This window comes from Oryx dammah, unplaced genomic scaffold, assembly GCF_014754425.2.
Source record: "Oryx dammah isolate SB20612 unplaced genomic scaffold, SCBI_Odam_1.1 HiC_scaffold_17, whole genome shotgun sequence".
NCBI classification, from domain to species: domain Eukaryota; kingdom Metazoa; phylum Chordata; class Mammalia; order Artiodactyla; family Bovidae; genus Oryx; species Oryx dammah.
The window spans coordinates 49,069,000-49,092,608 of record NW_024070201.1 but is presented as its reverse complement, the minus strand read 5'-3'; the positions used below and the strand labels follow the sequence as shown (position 1 = coordinate 49,092,608).

Sequence of the window (23,609 nt, the reverse complement as noted above, 5' to 3'; positions counted from 1 at the left end):
GGAAGTTGCTCGTGTCCGACTCCTAGCGACCCCATGGGCTGCAGCCCACCAGGCTCCTCCGTCCATGGATTTTCCACAAGAGTACTGGCGTGGGGGGCCATCGCCATTGCCATTGCCACTGTCTTACTTTCTGTGTCTGTGAATTTCACTACTCTAGGAAACTTATATCGCTGGTGGTAAAGAACCTGCCTGCCAATGCAGGAGATGTAAGAGATGCAGGTTCAAGCCCTAGGTCAGGAAAAAAGATCCCCTTGAGGAGGCATGGCAACCCACTCCAGTATTCTTGTCTGGAGAATCCCATGAACAGAGGAACCTGGTGGGCCACAGCCCATAAAGTCTCAAAGAGTCAGACACACCTGAAGCGACTTAGCATGACGCAGGAGGAACCTTATATAAGTGGAATCATATAGTATTCGTCCTTCTGTGACTAGCTGATTTCACTTAGCATAATGTCCTTAAGTTAAGGTTCATTCATGTAGCATATAGAATTTTCTTCCTTTTTAAGGCTGAATAATAGTCCATTGCATATGTGTATATAGTCATCCATTTATGGACATTTACTTGTGTTGCTCCTACCTTTCAGCTATTGTGAATAGTGCTGCTATGAAAAGGAGTGTTCAAATATCTCTTTGGGACCCTGCTTTCAATTTCTTTTGGCATAAACCCAGAAGTGGAATTGCTGCAGCATATGGTTATTCTAATTTTAGTTCCCAGACACCATTTTAGCCTCACAGGAAATGCAACAGGTTCTGAGAGTCTCAAGGTCTTGGTTGTGAATTGGTAATAGACTCTTGCTTCCTGCCTCCAACACCCCAGCTCTTTGTATCAAATGGGTTTGCACTCATACCTCCAAAGAAATCACATGGTAGCTAAGAGAAATGATGCATGTGAATTTAAAAGAGCTGTATTAAGCTTGATTTACTTTCCTCTTTCCTTTGTGTTCTTTTAGACAAATGAGCACACAGGCAGGTGGACTGGCTCAGAGAAATTATAAACTGATAGTCTGAGATCAATTTAGGCTACAGATGTGCTTTATGTGGCCTATAAAGGGTTTCATACCTTTAAAGGGCTGTATCATTTTTTTTGTCTTTAAAAATTTAAATTAAATTTTTATATCGGTGTATAACTGAGTTACATTGTTGTGTTCATTTCAGGTGTAAAGCAAAGTGTACATATACACTTTGTTCAGTTGTACATATAAATATATCCATTCTTTTAGAGATTCTTTTCCCATAAAGGTTATTACAGAGTATTTTTTAAATAAATTAAAAAAATAATTTTTAAAAATTTATTTTTGACTGTGCTGGGTCTTCGTTATTGCGCAGGCTTTTTTCTAGTTGTAGAGAGTGGGGGCTACTCTCTAGTTGCAGTACACAGGCTTCTCATTGCAGTGGCTTCTCTTGTTGCTGAGCCTGGGCTCTAGGGCAAGCTCAGTAATTGCAATTTTGGGCTCTAGAGCATGAATATTTGTGACTCAGTCGTGTCTGACTCTTTGCGACCCCGTGGACTGAAGCCCACCAGGCTCCTCCGTCCATGGGATTCTCCAGGCAAGAATACTGGAGTGGGTTGCCGTTTCCTTCTCCATGTATATTTATTCATTTATTTGCCTGTGCTGGGTCTTGGATGCAGCACATGGGATCTTCCATTTTTGTCGCAGCACTTAGGATCTTTAAATTGCTGAATGTGAATCTAGTTCCCTCACCAGGGATCAAACCCAGGCCCCCTACCTTGGGAGTGCAGAGTCTCAGCCGCTGGACCACCAGGGAAGTCCGTTGAATTGTCTCTGGAAGAATGAGAAAGTCAGTCATGTGAGGGAGGGGGTCATGTTGACGGGAGGCCCTGGAGGGGAAGAGAGTGTTTTAGGTAGAAGCCACAGTAGCTAGGAGGCATGGGAGGTGGCTGAGATTCCAGGTGCTTGAGGAACTTAAGACCAGTGTTACCGAAGTTTAATAAGAGAGTGGGAGGGTGGTAGTAGATGACGTCGGAGGTGTATTTTTATATTAACAGCCTAACTCTTAAGCCTGGCAGCTGTTGGGCAAATCCGTGTTCCCGATCTTCAGAGGGCCTGCTCAGAACAGGTAGCTGGCTTAGCACTGTCAGGGGAGGGCCGGGGCCTAATCCCTTCTCCTGCCGCCGGTGCCAAGGACAGGGCAGGGCACAGAGCAGGTTTCAGTAAAGATCTGCTGACAGCACACTTGAGAAGAGAACAGGAAGTGCAGGCTCAGTTGAGGGAGGCCCAGACGCTTCTCCCTCTTTATAGGGGCACTCGTTCTCAAGTCGCTAACACCCTCAAGCCACACACAGAGCTGGGAGAGTGAGATGCAGGGAGGAACCTACACAGTCCCTACCCGCGGAAACCTGAGGGGAGGGGGTTGGGGAAGGGTAGGAAAACGGGCTGAGAGAGTTAAGGGAGGGTATCCTACTTAGCTTGGATTCGGGGGGGGGCGCCGTTGGGGGGGAAGGTCAGTAAAGGCAGATATGGGGCCCTTTGGCCATTTAGGAATGTGTGGGGCCATTTAACCTATACTGGTTTGGACGCTTCGCTTTGTTTTCTGGCATCATTCCTTCTGAAAACACTAGCAGGCCCCAATGGGCCTCCCCCGGGGCGGGTCCTCGCTCTAATTCCCCAGCTCTCTGCAAAGGGGCAGGGCCTCCCAACGAGCTCCGATCCCGGCCGCAGAACCTAGCTTTGCCCGCCAGGGGCCGCTGCACAGGGGTGACTAAGCGCGCGGGTTCCTAAGCTGCAGAGAGGCGGAAGCCGATTGGCTGCGGGGCGCGGCGAGAGGGGCGGAGCCTGGGATGCCGGCCGGGAGTAGGGGGCTGGGAACGCGCCCCCGGCTGAACCGGGCCGGGTCGTTGTCGCCTCGGGCAGTACCGGGCGGCAGTCGTAGTGTCCAGGCCCTCTGCCCTGCCCGGCTCTAGAGCTGAGGCGAGTGGATCGGCACCGAGGCCCGGAGATCCGGGCTACTGTCATCATCGCCGCCGCCGCCGCCGCAGGCCTGGGTTACCTGAGCGACTTGCGTGTCAGCGCCCGCCAGCCCGTCCGTTTGCGGGCGGTTAGCACGGGAGAGACTAGTGGGCGAAAGGGAGGCTTGGGACCCGACCCTTGGCTGGGGAGAGGGTGGTAGCGGAGACTAGCGCGGGTCGGGAGAGCCCTCCGGGGTCTGCGGGCGCCGGGTGGCTGCCTACAACAGGTTATTCCGGGATAAACCCAGCGCTGGGGCGGGCCCGGGCTTCGCTGGGGGCCGGGCGGCGCTGGGCGGGCCTGCGGGAGAGCACGCCCCCGCCCGCCCCGGGCCCGCCCCGCGCCTCCCGCCCGCACGCCCGCGAGCCTCTATCCCGGGCCTGGCCCGTGCGCGTCCGCCTGCTGAACCTGGGCACCGCCGGCCGGGGCACGGGACTGGGCGGGATCGCTGACCTCGGCCTTGGAGGCCTGGGATCCCCGAGCCGCCCGCGCCCGCGGTGGCCTCGGAGTCGCACGCCCTCCCCGAACCTGCGCTGCTCGAGGATCCCCGGCGGGGCGAAGCCAGGTGCCCCCTTCTTCTCCTCCTTTCTCTCCCTCCCCCACTCCGGTGCCCGCGAGAGGTCCCGCCTGCTCACCCTCTCCCCAAGGGGTGTAGCCGGCTGCGGAGCGGACAGCGGCTCCGCGGCCACCTAGTCCAAACTCTCCGGAAGCGGCTCGAGCTGACAGGGCACTCAGGCCGTCGCAGCTCCAGCGGACCCACAGTTGGGCCGGAGACGCCGGCCTTCCTCCCGCTCCCAAACTTGGAGCACTTGACCTTTGGCTGTCGGAGGAGGCAGACTCGCGGGTGGCTGGACAGCTGCAGCACCTCGAGGGCATCTTGCCTGGGGTTCCAAGACCGGGCTCCCAACTTTGCCTCTGAGATCCTGAGGTGTTTCCATCGGGCGCATGTTGACTGAGACCTGGAGTCATGGATGTGTGCGCTCGTCTTGCCCTGTGGCTTCTTTGGGGGCTCCTCCTGCATCATGGCCAGAGCCTCAGCCAAAGCCACAGCGAGAAGGCGACCGGCTCGGGGGCCAATTCTGAGGAGTCCACTGCAGCAGGTAAGGTCTTGCCACGGGCAAGAACTGAGTTGCCCAAGTGGGGAAGTTTGAACAGTCGATTTCTACACTTGTGATTGATGGAGGACCCACTCATGGCCCTGCCAGTTCTTAGGAGTCCAGGGAGTTCTTTCCGTTCAGGAGCTACTGCTGATGTCTTTGTCTCTTGAACAACTTTCTTCATCCCTCCTCAGGATGTCTTTTGTTGGCAGAGAAAGGCGGTTTGCTTCTGGCACACCTTGGCCTTTCAGATCAGCAAGTCAAGACCCTGTCTCAGGATTACTTGCCTGGAATAATGGCCTGGGCAGATGATAAGTCTGTTGCTCTTGGCCAGTTTCAGCACTTGGCAGCACAGGGGAGGTTGAGGCTACTTGGACTGGGCAGGGAAAGTCAGGATTGAGCCAGCTTTATTGCTCTGTAAGTTAGTGTTGAGGTGTGCCTTGCTATTCCAGTGAGCGTGGGAACCCTATTTCCTCCCTGCCCTTAGGTAATCTGCTGTCTCCTAGCTGTGCCCATTTGAAATATCAAAGCAGTTCCTTAGATGGAATGCTTTTTACCACTAGGGAGTTAAATGGACTTTTCTTGACATAGGCATGATATAATTCCTGGGATCACTTGTTGACTTACTCTGTCTCTTCTGACTGATGATGTAGGAGTTCTGTGATGTTTTCGATCTGTCCTGCTTTTTCCTGTGTGCTCATGGAGCCTTGTCAAAAAAGTAGGAACCCTGGTGCTCTGTTGCAGAGAGAAAAAAAAAAAGCACCTTTAAAATTCAGTTGTTTTACACAAGGCTTAGAAGGAATCCAGTTTTTTACCCTCATGTCTCTCACCCTGTCACTGGGATCTGCCCAAAGCAGTGGGCTGCAGAGTAAGGAGAATTTATAGCTGGGTTCTTCCTACGGGTGGGCAAGCTCAAGTGAGGGGTCGCCTCCGTGAATACCCATTGATACAAGGAGGAAAAGGAAGTGTCATGGTGGCCAGGAAGTTTCATGGATGGATTCTGGGGCTGACTTTGGTGGTAGACCCTTTCTTAGGTAATCCCCCTTTAAGTTCCTTGACTGGGCTGGGTGTGATTATAGGTACCTCAAGGGTTGACTTACAAGTGAGGCCAGAAGTTGCCTTATGTATAAGTATGGCACCTAGGATGTAGCTTTGAAGATAGGACCTCCTTGCATATTAATCCTGTTTCTCCACACATTGTCTCCTTGGCCCCTGAAACTAACTGAAAGCTTGGTTCTCACTGGGCTGTGAAGGGGAAAACTAGTAGGCCGATGTAGGTCAAACTGTGAAGAAGACTTGAGGAGCATTTCTGCTGTCCCAGTGACATCCCTGTTTGTAACTAATAATATGTTCCTTTTTCACCCTAAAATATGAGTGCCTGATGTAAAATGAATATATATATATATATTTTTTTTGGTCAGCAAGGAACCATTTGTATATTTTAGACACGTGCTAAAAGGGATGAAGTTTTGAATTTAGGCACTAGCTAGCTGTCAGGAAGATTTGTGTGTTTGTGTATGCCATAGGTAAGAGGCATTCCTCATCTCTCATAACCACCCCTTGAATGAAGCTTACGGAGACAGCCCTCCACACAATGTATTTTAGAGGCCTGGTTATGTTGATTATACTAAAGCTTCTCTCTCTCTCTCTTTTTTTTTTTTCCCACTCAGTTCAGAAATTACTTTCTGTTGTCACAATAATATTGAATCCCAGGCAGGAAATCTTAGAGACCCAGGTGCTGGGAATGGCTATGGTTTGTGGTAAACTGGAGGCCCCAGCACTGTTGTTCTGGTAGGTTGTCCCTTTGCGCCTGTCTGGGACTTTGTTTCTGACTCAGATAGGAACTCGTTTTTGCAGAGAGGTGGTCTGGGCTCATGGACTGGATTTGGTGAGGAGCTTTTTACATAGCTTTTCGATTCCCTCTGTATCCTCAGAACACAGGAGTTTTACTTAGCCTTAAAACAGCCACTTTTCTAAGTCATATTCAACATATCTAGTCAATTTGTATGTTTTCTAAAGTTTGTATGTTACAAACACACAGCTCTTTTTCCCCACAAGTCTTGCAAATGCTCAATTAGAATGTGGGGCAGGTGGTATTATCCCCGTTTTTATTGTTGAAGAAACTGGGTCCTATGCTCAGTTTTCTAATTCTTAAGACCTAGCCTTCTTCCAACTTCGTAGGCCCTGCGCTGTTAAAGGAGCACTAAGCAAGGGCAAGACAATGTTAGTTTCCTCCTGGTGAGTTAGTGGGCCCTAATGAAAGCCAATAAAAAGGCTGTATTTTTCTCCTCTGGAGGGTCTTCTGCAGGGACCAGAAAATTGCATTTTTTGTCTTGTTGGATGTATATGCCTATCATAAAGGTCTGGCTCTCTAGGGAAGGCAGTGCGCTGCTAGAACTTACTGAACTGTAGAGAGGCCATTCCCGTCACTTCTGACTCTTTGGTGCCTGTATACCCAGCTGTGCTAAATTACCTTTTCAGTAAAGATCTGTGCTTGATGGTGGTGCTGCTCTGGGGCTGGCACTTGTGAAACTGGCCTGAAATTGATGCTTGGAACCTCCCTTAGTCTCTGGACCCGTTGTCTCTAGAAACTCAAAATGTTTCCTGCAGAATGTTTGTGAGGGGTCCCACCTGAGTCTGTGGTTGTGACTGCCAGTGTTGGTTGAGGGCCTCTCCTCAGGAACTGTGGTTTGACTCAGCGGAGCTAGAACAGGGCCTTGGAGGAAAGGCATCTAGGCAGTCTACGGAGTGCAGGTTGGCTTCTCAATCAACTGCTAATGGAGTGGGAGGCCAGAGTCCTGCCTGCCCACCCAGCTAGCTGCTGCTGCCTCCAAGGCTATAAATGGCCTGGCCATCTTGGTGGCTATGCTAATTTTAGCTGAGGGTAGCTCCCGGAACTGGATGGGGGCCAAGAGCAGGTGGGTGGGGCTTGGCTGAGACTAATACTGGGGGATGGGCAGAGGGTCACTCTAATCCTAGGACGGCTAGGACATCATCTGCACCCACACCTCAGCGCTGACAGTCATCCTTAACTAGGTTAATTTATTTAGCAAACACTGGACAGTGCCAGTTCATGTGCTCTTTATTCAGCAAATATTTGAGTGTCTGCTCTGGGCCAAGCTCTGTGTTTGGTGTTGGGAGGTTATTTATTTAAATATTTGTTTGTTTGCTTATTTATTTATCTGACTGTGCCAGGTCTTAGTTGCGGCATGCGGCGGGATCTTTGGTCTTTGTTGGGGCATGTGCCATCTTTAGTTGCTGTATTCGAGCTCTTAGTTGCAGTATGCAAACTCTTAGTTGTGGCATGGAGGATCTAGTTCCCTGACCAGGAGTGGAACCCCGGTCCCTTGCATTGGGAGTCTTAGCCACTGGACCACCAGGGACGTTCCGGTGTTGGGATGGACAAAACAGACATGTTCTGTGGCCTCATGGAGTTTACAGTCTAGTGGGGAGATAGAAAATAAATAAATAAATGTAGTATCTAGTGGTAGGTACTGTGGAAGAAAACATGCTGTGGCAGAGAATGAGAAGAGGAAAGAGAGCTAGCTAAAGTAGGAACCTAGTGCCTGGTAAGACATTAATAACATCACTAACATCAACAGTAATAGCAACTGACATTTTTTAGTGCTTACTGTGTGGCAGGCACTATTCCAAGCATTTTATTTCTTTTAATTCTTAAAACCATTCTGTGTGCTTGGTATTATCTCTGTTTTATAAGTAAGGAAATGAAATCATAAAGAGGTCAAGTAACTTGTCCAAGGTGGTGCAGATAGTAGGGAATAGAGCCAGAATTTGAACCCTGGCAGTATGACTCTTCTCTCCACCTCCACCTCAGCCACTGGGTTATACACTCTTTCAAAACTTTGTGATAAAGGCTATAGTAGAGGTATGATATATACATACAGAAGGCTGTGGGAAGCCCAGAGGAGCAAGTGACTAACCCTGCCTGGGAGAGCTGGGGGAGGCTTCTCAGTTTCCTCCATAATTTTTCTCAGATCTTGGGGAGATAAAAAGTGGTTGCTTAACTCAAAAGTTCAGAGGTGGAAACATCAGTTAGTTCAACTTATTTTTTACATGTGAGGAAACTGATGTCCAGGGGGCATCACACAGAAATTCCACAGTGGGTTATTAGTAGAACTAGACAAAGACCTTTGAGTCAGGGACCCAGGCTTAATCAGTTATTCAAACCACAAGTCCAATTGGAAGGAACCTAGGGCTACAAAGAAGTCCAGTTTGGGAGTGGGGGTGGGGATATATATTTAGAGAATATTAAATACAACATAATGCACAAGTTTAATGAAGCAAGCAGGGAAGACTGTAGGCTAAGGATTAAAAGAGCTCTGCGTGGGCTGAGCTAGGCTAAGGTGGCTGGGGAGGGCTTCCTGGAAGGAGGGGTTGCTGCTGCTGCTGCTAAGTTGCTTCAGTCGTGTCCGACTCTGTGCGACCCCATAGACGGCAGCCCACCAGGCTCCCTCGTCTCTGGGATTCTCCAGGAAAGAACACTGGAGTGGGTTGCCACTTCCTTCTCCAATGCATGAAAGTGAAAAGTGAAAGTGAAGTTGCTCAGTTGTGCCCGACTTCGTGACCCCATGGACTGCAGCCTACCAGGCTCCTCCATCCATGGGATTTTCCAGGCAAGAGTACTGGCGTGGGGTGCCATTGCCTTCTCCGGGAAGGAGGAGTTGGGCGGAGGCAACAGAGAACCTGGTGGGGAGTAGCCTGACTTGGGGATTGCTGGAGGAAAGGAGGTATTGTAAAGATCTGGAGCACCAGTGTGAGCCTGCGGGGTCTCTCTGGCGGCTGAACAATAACTGGGCAGAGTTATTGCTTCATAGTTGGCCAACTACCTCACATGGAGGCCAGTAGACAGGAAGATTGCAGTGATGTGTGATCTGTGGCAGATCTGATAGCTACTATAATTTTGAAGTAATGATGATTGTGTATAATATTTGGAGATGTCTTCACCAATGTAATGTGGCATGGGAATGTCTGTAATTTCTGTTGGTGACAAAATCGTAGGTGGTGCTAATAATATTGTGGTTGGTTTTAATATATAATTGAAGGAAATGCTAACTTTCAGTAAGATAATACTGAAAATAGGATATAATTTCTTTCCCATTCAAATTTACAAGCCCTCCTGAATTCTTCTCACGGGCCCCTTAGGAATGTAGAGCCTTCATGCTAAGAACTCCTGTTCTCTGACAAGGAGGGGATGAGGTCTTACAGGGAGGGTTTCCTAGGTCTCCAAAGGACTTGGCTTTGAGCCCCAAGGGGCCCTTCATTTCCTGCTGAGTGGCTTTGAGATACAGTCCTGAGTGACTGCACGGGCATACTACTCATGTGGTATACTACCCTTTGTGAGGAATGATTCTCCAGGAGACCCTGTAGCTCTGGCTGTCACACTTTTTGGGAGAGAGAAAGATACCAAACTGGGTCTCCAACAGAGCTTTCTTTATTTTGTTACTGCTAATTAAAAAAAAAAAATTACAATCTATGAAGATATACAACTAAATATAAAGAATAATGCATTGAATACCCATGTGCTACCACACAGTTTAAGAAGTCAACTAATAATAATACAGAGCTTTCTTTATTACCCCTGGATACTACATATAAAGTTCTAATGTAACACATGGCACATTGTACAGATGTTTGCTCTTTTGCAAGTATAAGCTCTTTGTGGAAGAAGGGAGGAGGGGTTGTACTTTGTCTATCTCTGTTTTTATTGGGTCCAACCTAAAACTCTATTAAAATTCGTTAGAAAAGCTGGAATCAGGACCTGTTTGAATGGATTGCACTTTCTCTCTTCCTTTTAAAGCTTTTCATATATCTTGGTACCCATTCTGGGCTTTTCCTCAATCTTGGAGGTGTTGCTCACCCAGAGCACTCAGATCTGTTTCTGTTTTCAATGTATTGTTTTATGTTATCCTTAACTTTGGAAGTAGGTAGAGCTGTTTTTATTATTATGCCTGTTTTTTTTTTGGCTGCACCACGCAGAAGGCAGGATCTTAGTTCCTGACCAGGAATTGAACCCATGCTCCTTGCAGTGGAAGCATGGAGTCCTACCACTGGACCACCAGGGAATTCCCATTAAGACTATTTTAAAGGTGAAGGATTTATAACTGAGAAAATTGTGTTGTTGGTCACATAGCTAAAAGGTGGCAGGCTCAGAACCCTAACTCTGGGGATCAGTGTATCCAGCCCTTGTTGTTTTTATCAAAACACTATATCTGTCAGTGTATCCTTAACCAGTCTGGCTTGCAGAGCTTAACCTCAGTGATCTGGCCATGCTGTGCTTAGTTGCTCAGTCGTGTTTGACTCTTTGTGACCCCATGGACTATTGCCTGTCAGGCTCCTCTGTCCATGGGGATTCTCCAGGCAAGAATTCTAGAGTGGGCTGCCATGCCCTCCTCCAGGGGATTGAACCCAGGTCTCCTGCATTGCAGGCAGATTCTTTATCATCTGAGCCACCAGGGAAGCCCTGGTCTGGCCATAGCTGTGTTAACAAAGGGGTTTGAATAGTCTAGTCACCTATCATAAAGTGCTGCTTTGGAGGATGGTGGAGTCTATAATCTTATCAATCATGCTGCCCTGTTGGAGAGTTTTGTGTATGTGCCTCCTTGATATAAACTCCTCAAGGGTTAGTACAAAAAACTTCTAGAAAAAGACTGCTGCTGCTGCTGCTAAGTCGATTCAGTTGTGCCCAACTCTAAGCGACCCCATGGACTGCAGCCCACCAGGCTCCTCCGTCCATGGGATTTTCCAGGTAAGAGTACTGGAGTGGGGTGCCATTGCCTTCTCTGCTAGCGAAAGGCTAGGCGTGTGGTAAACTTTACATATTGTAGAGGTTGTAAAACTGAATTGGAGGGGATTTATTGTCTGGTTCTGTTTCTCCTGTAGGTTACTAGGCACTTGCTTAGAAATTTAAAAAAATTTTCCTTTGAAAGGGTTAGATAAAGTCGAAGAAATAAACTTTACTTCTTTAGAAAGTTCACTGCTTTAGGATTTCTCACTTTTTGGGAATTCCCTGATGGTTCAGTGGTTGGGACTCGGCACTTTCACTGGCGGGGTCTGGGTTCAGTCCCTAGTTCTGATCTCTAGTCGGGGAGCTAAGATCTTTCAAGCTGTGCGATGAAGCAAAACAAATGAACAAAAAGAATTTCTCATTTTTTGGTTTTGTTAAAGAAGTCATTCAGATCAGTTTGAGTGCAACAGCCTCATTTCACTTGGAAGAAGTTTGTCTAGGATTTTAAAGAAACCAGACTTTTATTGTTGCAGCCCTTACCAAGAGAATGCAGTTAAAAGTAGCTGGAAACTGTCTAATTCCAGAAAGGACTTATGTGTAATGGGGAGGAGAAAGTTGGGAATTGAGGGGGTGGGCCTGGGTAGAAGCCTAGATGAGATGATTAACTTTGGTTGTCAGAAGGATCTAAATTGGCCATAGTCAACAGACATAAATATCTGGATCTAGGGGAGCTTCAGAATTCCAGCTCTGTGGGCCTTGTAGAAGGTAAGTCACTTCACCTGTCTCAGCCTTAGTTTTTTCATTTGTAGAAAGGGCAAAAACCTTAAGGAATAGATTTGTAGCGAGGATCAATTGAGATAACATGTGATGAAAGGGCTTTATAAACTCTAAAGTACTGCACAATTAGGGATAGTTGGGTCCTCTCACCTCAGGTTTGGAGAAGGCAATGGCAACTCCCTCCAGTACTCTTGCCTGGAAAATCCCAGGGACGGGGGAGCCTGGTGGGCTGCCATCTATGGGGTCACACAGAGTCGGACACGACTGAGGTGACTTAGCAGCAGCAGCACCTCAGGTTTATGAGCCTGAAAAGCCTTAGTCAGAACCTGAGTGTTTTATGGTTGTTGTTCAATCGCTTAAGTCATGTCCGACTCTTTGTGACCCCATGGACTGCAGCACTTCAGGCTTCCCTGTCCTTCAGTATCTCCCAGAGTTTGCTCAGATTCATGCGCATCGATGCTATCTAACCATCTCATCCTCTGCTGCCCCTTTCTTCTTTTGCTTTTAGTCTTTTCCAGCATCAAGGTCTTTTCCAGTGAGTTGGCTCTTTGCATTAGGTGGCCAGAGTTTTGGAGCTTCAGCTCCTTTTGGTGGCACCTTTCTAATGAAAGTTATTTCTCTGAACCTGCTGCAGTTCATATTTTACTTCAGGTGTACCGTCTAGACTTGTATGGACTCTGGGTGTGAACAAATTAGACCATTAACTCAAGGCTTACTCTGGGCCACAGGAATGCTGTTGATAATGTCTGGGTGCTAGTATTTCAATTTATTTCCGGCCTATACCCCCTTCCTTTTACCGGCTGTAACCACTTCCCTAGCCCCACCTGCAGACTTGAAATGGCTGAGATTGGCCTAGTCCCTACCTGTGTTGATGCATAACAAATTATCCCCAAATGTAGAGGCTTAAAATCGTCAATACTTATTATATTCAGTTTCTGTGGGTTGGGAATCTGGGTGCTGCTTAGCTGGGTGCCTCTGGCTCAAGGTCTCTCATGAGGCTGTGGTCAAGTTGTTGGGCGAGGGCTGAAGGCTCACTGGGGGGCCAGTATTTGCTTTCAAGCTTATTTATGTTGTTGGTAGGCCTTGGGCCCTTGCCACAGGGGCCTTGGCACTGGGCTGCCTCATGACGTGATAGTTAGCTTTCCCTAGGACAAGTGATGTAAGAGGGAGTGCCCACTGTGGAAGCTGTAGTCTTTTCATCACCTAATCTTGCAATTGATGTGCTACAACTTCTGCCATATCCTGTATGTTAGAAGCAAGTCAGTAAGTCTAGCATGAACTCAAGGTGAAAGTGAAAGTTTACTCACTCAGTCATGTCAACTCTTTGTGACCCCATGGATTGTAGCCTACCAGGCTCCTCCGTCCACAGGATTTTCCAGGCAAGAGTACTGGAGTGGGTTGCCATTTCCTTCTCCGGAGGATCTTCCCAACCGAAGGATCGAACCCAGGTCTCCCACATTGTAGGCAGACACTTTACCTGAACCACCAGGGAAGTCCCTTGCTAAAAGAAGCCCTCACTTAAGCTTAAATGGGCCCTTCTACTCCCAGGGGATCATAGAATAGCATGAATACCAAGAGGGTAGGGATCCCTGGGGGCCATCATAGAGGATGCCTGTGACATCATTCTAGGGCCATGATCTTGGGAATAGTGGCTTCTGGGTGCTGAGTCCTCTAAAGTTTTCTCTGACTTCCTTTGCCTGCTCCTTAGAGTCTTGTGGAGTCTTTCTGTACTCCCTTTGGTGGTATGTCTGTTTGGTTCATGTGTGACTTCAATGCTTTGACATGTAGAGTTGACATGGCCCTTCTGTCTGTATTCCTCCCTTGTTTTAAACCCAATTCTAAACTAGATTTTTAGTCTAGGTTCTAGTCATGTCTCCCAACTCCTTGTTTGGTACGTTCAGTTCTGGAGCTCATTGTATAGCTACTGACCTTGGAGCTTTCACTGCCCCAATTTGGCTTTGGAGAGCTAAACATATTAGTGCCATTGAACTGAGAGTTACACATTGACAGCTGGAAAACTTTACTCTGACCTTTTGCGTTGTTGGTGTTGGGAGCCAGGACTTCACATCCTAGTATGTCAGAGTTGGCAGGGCTTTTAAGTACCATTGCTCCTAAACTCCTCAATTGACATATGACAGGAAGAGATTTGCCCAAGGTCTCAGTTGGGTCTATAATCTAATTTTGTCTGATTATCATTCACATGCTGTTCCCACTCTGTGGTGGAGCCTCTTTACCCTAATGCAGCTGGTTTGGGTTGTTAGGAGGTCTGAGACCCATACAGAGGAGGAGCAGAAAGCAGTTGACAATACTGTATAGTGTTCACAGAAATTGCACTGGGCAGAATTGGGGGTATGTCAAGTCAGCACTGCTTCTAAGGAGCTTCCCTGCCCGGCTAGGGAGCTTTTATGTGAGGCACAGAAAAAGAAGCTCAGTAATATCTGTGGCATATGGTGACTAATATCTGCATTCTACGCTCCACTGGCAATCTCAGTTCCAAGCAAGGAGAGAGCTGTTTGTTGGGATGTACAGAGCAGACTTCCTGAAGGAGGTGGGTCAGAGTGCTGTACTAAGATTGTCACCATTGTTTGGCTCAGCTTGTTGCATTATATATAGATTTGGGGCCTCCACAGGCAGGGTAAATGTATCTAAAGCCCTGTGGGGTTGCTCGTGATCACCTGAAAAGTGCCAGGGGAGTGCTTTCTGAGCACTGAGAATTTGACAAAAGCCGTGCCTCTTTTGGCACAACTTGCTAAGGCAGGTGAGACTTGAATAGGGATGGCTGTGGTCCTGTTGTGTTGATCAGAGTACAGCAGATTTATGTCAATGAGAGGCCTGCAAGGAAAAACCTGAAATGAGTCAACAGCACTGTACTTTTGCTTTCTGCTGGGGAGTTTGGACTGGAGATGGTGCAGGCTCTAAAATTCCTCTGCTGCTGCTAAGGCGCTTCAGTTGTGTCCGACTCTGTGTGACCCCACAGTCGGCAGCCCACCAGGCTCCCCCGTCCCTGGGATTCTCCAGGCAAGAACACTGGAGTGGGTTGCCATTTCCTTCTCCAGTGCCAGAAAGTGAAAAGTGAAAGTGAAGTTGCTCAGTCGTGTCCGACTGTTCACGACCCCATGGACTGCAGCCTACCAGGCTCCTTCGTCTGTGGGATTTTCCACGCAAGAGTACTGGAGTCGGGTGCCATTGCCTTCTCCAAAAATCCCTCTAGGGGTGGTGTTTTCCTTCTGGGCCCAGACCGCTTTGCCCACTTCGTCTTCCTCTGTTCCCTTTACATTTTGGCCTAGCGAGGTTTTTTCCTTTGTCCTGATCTGCAGAACGCACCTTATCCTGCTTCTCTTTTGCCTTTATTTACAGATATCATTTTACTGCCTCCCTGAATGTCCTCCCCTCTCCTCCCTAACCTCCCAGTCCTCTGTGAAGTGTTCCCTGCCATTAATGCTAGCCACAAGTTCCCTGTCATCTCTGGACTCCAGTAGCACTTGCTGTCTACAACACTCTGTGCACTTCTCTCCCTGCTTATGCCACTTAAAACAAGAGATAGCCTGATGTGGAATCAAGAGCACTGGGCATGACTTGAGTCCTTACTGACATCACAACCCAAACTTCAGTCTCCTCCCTTGAAAATGGGATTAAAATTTGTATGAAGTGCTTGTATAGCTTTTAAAGCCTTTTTTGTTTGTTTGTTTTTTGCATATTTTTCTCTCTTGAGGGTAAGAGCCATGTCTGTTTTTTTTAACCATAGCACCCATCCTTAGTATCTATCATAGCATGGATCAGAGGGTATGTGCCCAGTAGATATCTGTTGAATAAATGGATGAATAATAATGAGTTGATCTTGGGACTGAATAGTCATGGAGGGAGAGTGCCAAGTAAATTGATATCAGTTCCTAGGAAAAACTTTGACAAGAGTGCTTTGAGGTAAGGGGTAGAGTTCACATGGGGGCTTTCTGAGAAGTTCTGTAGTCATTCAGTGTTTTTATACTGCCTGGTACTTCATCCCTCTTTATTGAGTACCTACTGAAGCTGCACTTGGAGATAGTTATCAGTCACACTGACAACTCAGGGGGCTGGGTCCGCCCTTGACTCTGGCTGGCGGTTTCTATTTGCCGCAGCACTGGCTGCCCTGAGACAGTGGCTGTCGTAGGAGTGGCAGGGCTGAGCTCCTGGAGGCCTGATATGAGACCTGAGGCAGGGCTTCCTTGGGCCCTGCTGCTCTCTGTCCTCGGTTCCATGGACCCTGTGGGTTTACCACAGAGCAAGCATGAGGCAGCCGAATGAACAGAACTGCTCTCCTTAGCCTGTCCTGTGGGATGGAGAAGGGAGCCTTTTTTCATACTGGGCTTGTTGTGCAGTAGGGAGGTAGGATAGTCCGGTGAAGATCACTGGTGTTTTAAATGTTGTCTCTGATTCTGAGAACACCCTGGGCCTCAGAGAACTCCAGCCTGAGCAGATATCACACCAGCTTTCCTTCAAGACACTGGGGAGGGGCCTCTAGGGAGAGTTGGTAAAGGAGAAAAGGCCTAAGAGAGCCAGCTGTGGTGTCAGCATGGTCCAACCCAGACGAACCTGTCCCTTTCTCCATAAGCCGCGTTTACAGAGCTCCTGGCTGCCTTGTATTGAGTTCTGGCCGAGGCAGTGACCAGAAATCTCACTGGCTGGCAGGCCTGAGGCAGGCAGGCAGGCTTCCAAATCTCATGTGCCTCTGATTTTCTCCAGTGAGATTCAGTAGCTATGCTCCTGATTGGCCTCTCTGGGTTATCTCAGGGCTCTCACGAAGCTCTCAGAACTCTCATCATCACTGTGTATGTTAAAACAAATGTGCTAGTGTTTTCCAAGTTCCTGGAGCCAGCGTCTAGAACGCAGGGACCAGGGGAGCTGGGTGCACTTCAGGTATAACACATATACAAGTTAGAAAGCAGCTTGTGTCTGTGTGTGTACCTGGGTACTCAAACTTCAGGTCTTATTTCAAGAAACCTTTGCTGACAAGGGCAAAGTTCGCTGGAGCTCATATTGCATATCACTAAAGAGATAACTGTGTAATTAAGACAACTCAGATAACTTCAATGATAAGAATGGCGATGATAGCTACCATTTATTGAGCACCTGCTGTAGGCACTGTGGTAGGTACTTTACATCTGTGCAACAGCCCTTAAAGGTGGGGCATTTTTCTCATTGTGTAGATGGGGAAACTAACTCTGAGAATTTAAGTAATTTTCCCAAGATGACTAAGCCAGGATTTGAATTTTAGGTTTATCTGACCCAAAGGCCAGTGCTGTTTCTGTTTAATAACTGTAGGAGGGAAGGAGACACCTATATGAGTTTTAGTAGAGATGTGCATTTGGATTAAAAAGTATACAGCTTATCAGACCATTAGTATCATTAGTTTGTTCTGTCACCTAAGGTTCTGGAATAAACTGGGATTAGAATTTGTAGGAGATGGGAGAGGGAGTGAGAAAGTGTATTCACTTATACATTCTGCATGGGAGCCTCATATCGATGAAGAGTATAGCTACAGAGTGCTATGTATTCAGTCTCTAGCCTCCAAAAGTAGCATTGTGGTTGAGCTCTTGTGGATATAAGCTTTGGGATAGGGTCTGTGTATATATATATATAGCGTTCTTCACCTCTTCAGTTAACGTTTAACATGTGTGTTATACCCTGCCTGGGAAAAGGATTGAGTATAATAGGGAAGTTAGATGTGTGCCATTGTTTTTCTTTATCCTAATAAGAGCTCCTCTTTATTGAGCACATACTCTATACCAGGACTGGGTTAAATACTTTCACATACGTGATTTTGTATAATCCTCTCAATGGGTCTCCCATTTTATAGCTTATCATGTAAGGCAATCTAGGTTCAGTGTCCTATGGTCCTGTTGGAAAATGGGATCACTTCCACCTGGAGAGGTCAGGGTTGCTGTATGGAGGAGGAAGTGGCGGGTCTTCAGGTACTCCAGGCAGAAATAGAAGGTTTCCTCTGGCTGGGAAGCATTCCACCCAGAGGAAGTGTCATGAATAAAGGCATGGAGTGGGACAAAGTGAAGAGCCTTTGGACATTAGCTAGTCCAGGTTGGCTGGAGAGTAGCACTTATGATGGAGAGTACTATAAAATAAAGCAAAAAAAGAAAAAAAAAAGACTGAGGAATGATAATGGAGAACCTCAATGTCAGGCTAAAGAGTTCAGACTTGACTTTGTAGGCATTAAGTAGTCCTTGCAGGTGTTGAGTAGGGGAAAGACATGACATGAGTTTTGCTTTAGGAAGATTAATCTCATGGACTACACACAAGGCATTGATGGGATGAGGTTGGAGGCAGGAAGTCTGCACAGGAGACTTTGCAGTTGTTTAAGAGCAGGGATCAGGGTCTGCATTGTGGAGGCACACTCAATAGGACTTAGAGTTTAAGTGTAGGGAGGGAAGAAAAGAGTCAAAACCATGTTTTGAGTGTGGGGAGAAGGTGATGGCACCCCACTCCAGTACTTTTGCCTGGAAAATCCCATTGACCAAGGAGCCTGGTGGGCTGCAGTTGATGGGGTCGCTAAGAATTGGACATGACTGAGCGACTTCACTTTCACGCATTGGAGAAGAAATGGCAACCCACTCCAGTGTTCTTGCCTGGAGAATCCCAGGGGGAGCCTGGTGGGCTGCTGTATGGGGTCGCACAGAGTCGGACACGACTGAAGCGACTTAGCAGCAGCAGCAGCAGTGAGGTCCTGGTGGTGCCAGTAATAGAAAATGGCACCACCAGGACCTCACTGAAGGAGGGCCAGTGCTAGGGTGTGATGACTAGGGGGCTGGTTGACTTCATTGGAAGTGATAGGCAAGGGCTACACTTCACTGTTCTCTAGGAACCAAAGAATTCTCTTCTCTTTGTGCTTGTTTCACTTCACTCCATTTTTGAATGAGTTTTCTGATGCCCAAAGAAGTCAAGGGGTTTGTCTAAAGTCACACAGGAACTACTTGGTGGATTCCAAGTCTGAGAATCCAGATCTCTTGCTTTTACCTGTTAAGCTTCCTAACAAAGCTGGGCCTTTACTGCAGGAAAATCAGAGACTCTTGCAGATAGGAAAACCTGGGTTTAGCTCCAGGCTTTGCCATTTTCCATTTGTGAGACCTTGACCAGGTTGCTTTTCCTCTGAGCCTTAGTTTCCAAATTTGCAGTAAAGAGAGTATTAATCTCTACCTCATAGAGACAATGGAAGATAAGGCACTTCGTAAAACCCTCAAGGGCTGTGTGAGGGTGTTATTCTAGGATTTTGATTTGGTTTGGAGCCATATGTATAGTGAGTATTTTGGCCCAGTAAGAGCAGACTTTAAACTTGCAGTTTTTTGTGGGAGGTCTTTCATTTTAGGCCTCCTAGGCAACTAACTTACCTTCATTTGGGGCTTTCAGATCTGGGAACATGCTATGTTTTCCACAGTCACACATCTCTAATTTTCTAGTGTGAAATGAAGTTGCAGAAGGAACATTAAGTGATTTATACACTTCCAGGTGTTCTTGGCTTGAGAAAAGGTGATTATTATCCCTTTCCCCCAGGCTCTTCTACCAGCCTTCGGCTTCTACCAACCTTCAAGGTCTGTGGGGGCAGAGTGCTAGCTGAATTTAGGCTATGTTTTGAGAGGAAACTCCTGTTAGACTAGAGTAAGCCCTGGCTTGGGACAGAGGTGCCCGGGTACAGCTGTTGGTCAAAGCTAGTGCCTGGAGTCCTCTTGTGGTCATCTTTTTGGTTAGCATACATGTTCTTGAGTCCTCTTGAGATGGGGAGGAGGCTGCTTGGGTATCATCAGGTAGCAGGTCTGGTCTGTGGTTGTGTCCACTCATTGTCATAGGAGCAGGCTTGAAACTGGCCATCTTGTCTGATGTTTTGTCACACACCCTCTCAAGGTTTTCTGATTAATAAAATACCTGTTTACCATTTTGTAGCTTCTGTCTTAAAGCATTTTTTCCCCACTGTTTTTCTTGAACCTTTTTTTGATTTTCTTCCCTCTTTCTAGATTAGTCCTCTTGAATCTTCATGGCTTTCTTTATGAAAAATCTAGTTTACTAAAAAAGAACACTAGACTAAGAATTTGCTTGGGCTGTGATACTGTTGATCTTTCTGGGCCTCAGTTTCCCTATGCCTGGTATTTGGGGGAGTAACAGAACAGATCTCACAAGGTCAATGCATGCAGATTTTATGAGATAATGTGACAAGTGTCTTATACAAATGTGAGTGATTTATTATTATTAGTTTTCCTCTTCTGAATTATCTGATCGCGTATACGGTTCTCTGGTTTTTCCCCTCTTTTTACTACCTTGTGTCTCCTAGGTTCTCGCTTTTCCTTATAACCTTGCTTTTTAACTCTTAATGACGATCGGAAAAGTATGGCCACACCTGGTACAGTTGTAAGGCAGAGGGCTGAGCCTTAGGGGAAGTGACGTCTATTGGTTTTTGAGTATAACATCTTGTCATTAACTTGAACAAGACTCTATCCCTCTGTGCCTCAGTTTTTATATTTGCCCCCTGTGTACCATGCAGCTTGATTCTTGTGAGCTTTAAGTCATTTTCATTTTGGAGAATCCCCCTTTAAAATACAAGCGTTACTGGATTGAGGGTACCCTTGAGTGAGAATCTGGTGTAGAGGACAGAGCCTTCAAGAGGGCAGTTCTTAGCTTACCAATGCAAGAAAGGTGTCAAGGCCTCAGGCATATAATGCTGCTGCCTCTCTTATAGCCCAAACCCAGCTTCTGTTCCTGAGCTGAGCTTGTGCCTGTACTTTCAGCCAGAAGTCAGAGCTAGGTGAGGCCTGATTCCCTCAGGAATTCAGTGATAAAAATTAGGGCACTTGAGCAGATCTAATTGGCTGAACTGAGTGAAGGTCAGAGGCTTTCCCTGGGGGCTCCTTTTAATCTCCTGTGGTTATAGACTTTTCAGGTTGGACTAATTAAAATGTTGGCAGCTGGACTCAATACTTTCCTTGCACTAGGTAATGCTCCAGCCTCCTAGAGTACCAAAAGTTGGCATGGGGTTGTCTTTCCTGGGGAGCTGAGGAGTGGGTTTCCATGTCTTCATCTAATGAAAGGAATGATGATATAATAATATTTGTCCAGAATGGGCTACCACACATTTCATGGTGGAGAGAGATGTAGGCTGAGACCTGGATCCAGGTATGCCTGGATTTGCTACTCTCCAGACCTCCAAAGTGCTCTTTCAGGTCAACTGTCTGTTCTGTTAGCCCTCAACGGGCTTTGCTCTGTTAGCTGGCAAGTAATTCCCATTGCACTGGGGTAGTCTTCCCTTTCGTGCATTCCTGTTCTAACCAGAAAAAGGGATATGAGTAAGTCCTTCCATGTGCCAGGTCAGGGCTGGTGTTTCACACAGCTGTCTCTTGAGATAGGGCCATATCTTTGCATAATGCCCATTTTATAGATGAGAAAATACTCATAAAAGGAAAACAATTTGGTTGTCATTACAGCCTGTAAGCAGCTGAAGCAGAATTCAAACCCATGTCTCTCTCAAAGCCTCTAGTTACCTTCCTAAGGCAGCACAATTTCATATCCTATCTTTCTTTTTAAAAAGTAATTAATTAATTAATGAATTAGGCTGCGATGGAGCGTCATTGTGTCATGTGGGATCTTTCCTTGTGGCGCACGGGCTTAATTGTGGTGGGCAGGCTTAGTTGCTCCGTGGCTGTGGGATCTCAGTTTCCCAACCAGGGATCAAACCCATGTCCCCAGCATTGCAAGGCAGATTCTTAATCACTAGACTACTAGGGAGGTCCCTCCTATCTTTCTAAACTGAGCAAATTTCTTGCCTCTGGAAAGTCTTATCCAATTCCTACAGCCAGAATTATTTTCTTTCCAGAGCACTCTGCTCTTCACTCTATTCTGGCTGATACCCAGTGAGGCATGGATATACTTCTCTCACTTGACTGCTCCCACTCCTGCAAGGTATGGTACTCAGGACGTGTTCGCCAAAAACCCAAAGGAAGTTACAGTGTTGAAATTTCAGTCATTCTGGCAGACTGGTAAAGGGGAGGCTTGGGCATAGTCTTGGCTCATTCCCACATAAAGTCAGGTCTCTCTCTTCTTGGTTTGCCCCAGTGTGCTGTTATTCTGGAGACAGTAGGGCCTTCTAGGCAAGATGCTTTTTGGGTTCCCAAGGAGCAGGCATCTCTTACCTCAGGTCCCTTTCCTTGGTATCTGGCTTTACAGTTTCTTTCTTATAGTCTCCCTGTGGTTAATAAGAGTTAGAGCAGTGCTCCCTGGAGTACAGTGGTGTGACAGAGCCCTTAGCCTGGCTGTGGTTGCTGGAATATTCCTGCTGACTGCGGATACTTGGGTTTGTTTTGCAAAGAGCAGGCTAAGTTATTAACCCTGTATTTGGGTCTTACGGTTTCTGTAGCCTTTGCCTACTGGTCTGCCTCATTTCATAGGATAAAGACTTTCTTAAAGAAGGCAAGCCTGTGAAGGCATTTTTATTAGTTGAATTATCTTTCTCTTGACTTGAAACACATTATAAAAGTACTTTTGTGCCTTTTTCTGTGCATGTAGCATATATGTTTAGTGTTTAACATCAAACGTTTGTTCTTTCAGGAATAAATGGCAAATTAGAACATAACAAAGTATATAAACACCTTTAACAGGAAAAAGTAATAAAATATTAATGATAATCAAAATAAATTCCAAAATAAATAGGCTGAAACACAGAGTTCTTTGTTTGTTCTGTTTAGATACAGTGGGAAATCTGAAATAGCATAATCAAACAGAATGATGTAGATAGTGACATGACACCATTTTATTGCCCCAGTATTAAGAATAGATATGAGATGTCCTTAGGCCAAGGGGAGAAGAATGCATTCTGGGACTAGAGAAAACTGTTCCAGGATTAGGGTTAGTTCCGCTACTCATTTGTGTCTAAGGTCACAAGTAACTAGTCAATACTTGCTGCATATCTGTTTCCATGTTAAATGAAAGCAGTACCTACCTTGTTTAATTTTATGAGGATTAAATAAGACAATGTTTGGAAAGTGTTTTGTAAACCCTCAAGTACTGTTGTAGTCATACTCAGTGGGTGCCTGGGTGCGTGCTTAGTCATTTCAGTCGTGTCTGATTCTTTGCAACCCTATGGACTGTAGCCCACCAGGCTCCTCTGTCCATGGGATTCTCCGGGCGAGAATATTGGAGTGGGTTGCCATTCCCTCCTCCAGGGGAATCTTCCCGACCCAGGCATGGAACTTGCTTCTCTTATGTCTCCTGCACTGGGTGCAGATTCTTTACCATTAGCGCCACCTGGGAAGACGTGTACTTAGTGGGTGACTGGAGCCAATTTGCTAGCACTACCAGAAAGCTTTTGGTTTAAGATATGGCTTCCCGGGTGGCTCAGATGATAAGGAATCTGCCTGCAATGCGAGAGACCTGGGTTCGATCCCTGAGTCGGGAAGGTACCCCGGAGGAGGGCATGGCAACCCACTCCAGTATTCTTGTGTGGAGAATCCCCATGGACAGAGGAGCCTGGTGGGCTACAGTCCCTGGGGTCTCAAAGAGTTGGACATGACTGAGTGACTAAGCACAGCACATGGCTTAAACCTGTGACATAGGCGGGAAGAAGGGTGCTGAGTGGATGAATAAGTCACTGAATGCTGTTTGGGCAGCACCTAAGAGGAATTCCTGTGAGGTGAGGGAAACGGCCATGTTCATCCCTTCATTCTGTGTCTGTTGAGTCCTGCCTGGTGGAGGAGAAAGAAATACAGACGTGTCCCTGTTAAATGTCTGGTATGCTAAATACAGAGGATTCTTGGCTTAGGAATGAAAGCACCATAAAAACAGGAGTTTTTGTCTGTTTTATACCCTGCTATGTTTTTACTCAAGAGTAGTGCTTGGCACATAGTAGGCTCTCAATAAATATTTGTGGAAAGAAAGGCTGAATTTTGGAAGCAGACAGACTGGATTCATATGTGGGCTGTGCCCTTCACCAGCCCCTTCCCTGAGCAAATTGCTTAATCTCTCTGATGCTGAGTTTCCTCATTTATAAAATGGGACTAGG

At 46.8% G+C, this 23,609-nt stretch overlaps 1 protein-coding gene across 6 annotated transcripts in view; it reads left to right on the top strand.

Moving 5' to 3' along the window:
* The first annotated feature begins 3,313 nt into the window (after positions 1 to 3,313).
* The window catches only part of STIM1 (stromal interaction molecule 1), a 201,827-nt gene continuing 181,531 nt past the window's right edge, over positions 3,314 to 23,609 (top strand). For 5 of the 6 annotated variants that reach the window (XM_040258680.1, XM_040258683.1, XM_040258678.1 and 2 more), the window contains exon 1: positions 3,321 to 4,065. In XM_040258680.1, coding sequence (XP_040114614.1) covers positions 3,933 to 4,065 — 133 coding nt within the window. In that variant the 5' untranslated portion in view covers positions 3,321 to 3,932. Of the gene's footprint in view, positions 4,066 to 23,609 lie in introns of all 6 variants that reach the window. The other variant, XM_040258679.1, reaches the window with a different exon arrangement.